This window comes from Idiotropiscis lumnitzeri, unplaced genomic scaffold, assembly GCF_059441095.1.
Source record: "Idiotropiscis lumnitzeri isolate Australia: NSW breed Sydney's pygmy pipehorse unplaced genomic scaffold, RoL_Ilum_1.0 HiC_scaffold_35, whole genome shotgun sequence".
Taxonomy (NCBI): domain Eukaryota; kingdom Metazoa; phylum Chordata; class Actinopteri; order Syngnathiformes; family Syngnathidae; genus Idiotropiscis; species Idiotropiscis lumnitzeri.
In genome coordinates, this window is record NW_028283573.1 from 880,796 (window position 1) to 883,138 (window position 2,343).

General features: G+C 47.8%; 1 protein-coding gene across 1 annotated transcript in view; it reads right to left on the bottom strand.

The window, feature by feature from the left end:
• Window positions 1-228: 228 nt before the first annotated feature.
• tmem117 (transmembrane protein 117) overlaps window positions 229-2,343 on the bottom strand; it is a 29,838-nt gene continuing 27,723 nt past the window's right edge. Inside the window, exon 8 of the mRNA XM_088287208.1 lies at window positions 229-1,230. Coding sequence (XP_088143334.1) covers window positions 500-1,230 — 731 coding nt within the window. The 3' untranslated portion in view covers window positions 229-499. The remainder of the gene's footprint in view (window positions 1,231-2,343) is intronic.

Here is a 2,343-nt window from a genome sequence, read left to right on the forward strand (position 1 = left end):
GAATTCAATATATCAAAAAAACTGATGTTCTACAAAAAAACATTTTTTTTAATTTAAAAATACAATAAGGGACACAAAGCAATCGCTGATCAAATTTTGCTGTTGACCAGTGTAGACAAATGAAAAACCGCCAGTACAACTCCACTTGCGCGTTGCACAAAGAAAACCATTCCAAACCTGATTATTGGAATGAAAGTGTTTAAGGCTGTAGCAGATTCTAAAAAGATCTTCAAGTATTATGTAATCACAGTGAGTTATATTTGTTGAGTTCGAAATTCCAAGGCACGACTGTCGCTCGGTACGAGAAATGGAACCTGCGACCAGTTGGGATCAAGGAATAGGCCTCTGTGAAAAGGCACTGAATTATGAAAATGCAAAAAAATCCCAGCAGGCACCTTGAAAAAGTTTGGAAAGATCCGTCGAACAGATTTGGTTTCAAAAGAGAGAAAAAATATATAGAAACGCTACGCGGCTGCGTTGAGCAAGTGCAGCTCGCAAGTCATGGCGACGGTCGGGCGTCGTGCCGATAGACGTCCTTTTCCTCGCATGGCTCAGCATCATGACTGACGCCGAGCCACATGAGGAACGGATCGTCGTGAGAGTCGTCGGATTCCTCGGGTGTCTCGGGGGCAGTATCGACGTCGGGTAGCGACTCTCGGGATTCCACGGAGATGGCGTCGCGGGGGAAAGGCATCTCCACAACGTGCGCCCCGTCCGCCAAAAGCAGCGTGGACATTCCCGGGCGCTTCGTGCTGTCCGACTCGCCCACGTCCTGCGGTTCCTCCAGGGTGGCGCCCATCTCTTTGCTATACTCGGACGGCGACTTCCTCGTCATCCTCTCGTAGCTCGCGTCTTCGGCGAAGGGATCCGTATCGGGGAATCGGCCCAGCAACCAGATGAAGAAGCCGAAGCACAAGAACGCCAGCAGGCTGGGCATGAAGGCCAGGCACTTGATCTGCATGCTGGCCCCGATGTAGCGGCTGTGCAGGGACAAGTCCTGCTCCATGTAGGGGCGGTTGGTGCTCGGGTCCACGTTCTTGGTGCGCCACTCGTAAGTCAGCGTGCTGCGGTTGAACTTCTTGAGTGTTTCCGCCTTCTCCACGTTTAAGATCTGCTTGCCGGGCCCCACGTACTGGCCGTACTCATACGGCTGGTAGAAGATCTGGTTCTTCCACATATTCATGTCCAAAATCATCACCAGGAAGATGACGCCGTAGTTGAACCACTTACCTGAGAGGAGACACATGATAAAAGCTTCTTAAACACGTTAAGCCCGTGCTCCTCAATTATTTTCTGTTACGCCGCCCCGCCTAGCAAGAAGAAAATAATTCCACCCTTCCCACCCACTCTCCGCCACAACTATAAATAGCATTTTTGTTGCAAAACAAACCTACACCGTAGAATTAATACTCACTGCACACTGGAGTGGATGTGCAATTACACTTTATTGTAGTATGGCAGAAAAATAAGCACATTCCCCAGGGTCACACGCGCCCCCCTCAGCATCGCGCCGCACCCCCACTATTTGAAAAGCATTGAAGTAAGCCGACTTGTTTTCACCTTGTCAGGCAGTGTTTCCCAACCTTTATCGATACAAGGCACATATTTTAGATTTCACCATAAACTCTATGGCACAAAACTGGATACACCGATTATGTACCTTCTGCGATGTAGATGAGCATTTAATTGTTCTGCCTTCCACTCACTATACAACGCTGGCATGGATGTATTTAGAGTTAAAGGTTTTAGAATTTCAGCATGAATTGATCAGAGATGGGCAATTTTTTCCGTTTTGCAGCTCCGTCCTCTGTCCGCGACTTGGGCACCCTTCCGTCATCATCAAATTGCCTTTTCTGAGCCCATGCGGGAATCCACCGTTAGTTTATTATTGATACGCTGAGCTACATCACAAATTCTCCCTTTTGTGTATGCATAGTAGAAATATAACCAAGGCGTGGAGGAGGCAGCCACCCATTTGTTGAAGCTGTTCTGCGTCTCCAAACGAGATCATCAGATTAGCCTCGCCGATTTACAGCAGGCAGACGTCTCCCCCAGGTAGACGGCACTCTTATCACCTCGCCTAATGAGCTTTAAGGAAAACCAATCACGTCTCCGACAGGTTTAATAGATACGCAAGGCGGATGACTCACAGTACCTGGTTTTACATAGAGCCATGAGTTCCGATCCAATGACCAAACGGAATGAAAATGCTCCGCCTCAATCTGAATTTTATCCGGATTCATAGCCGTGGTGTAATGGTTTAATTGGTGTAATTTTATGTTTGCATTGGGCCATGTTGAGTTTAGCATCCTCTAGTGGTGAAATGTGTGATGTTCATCAAAA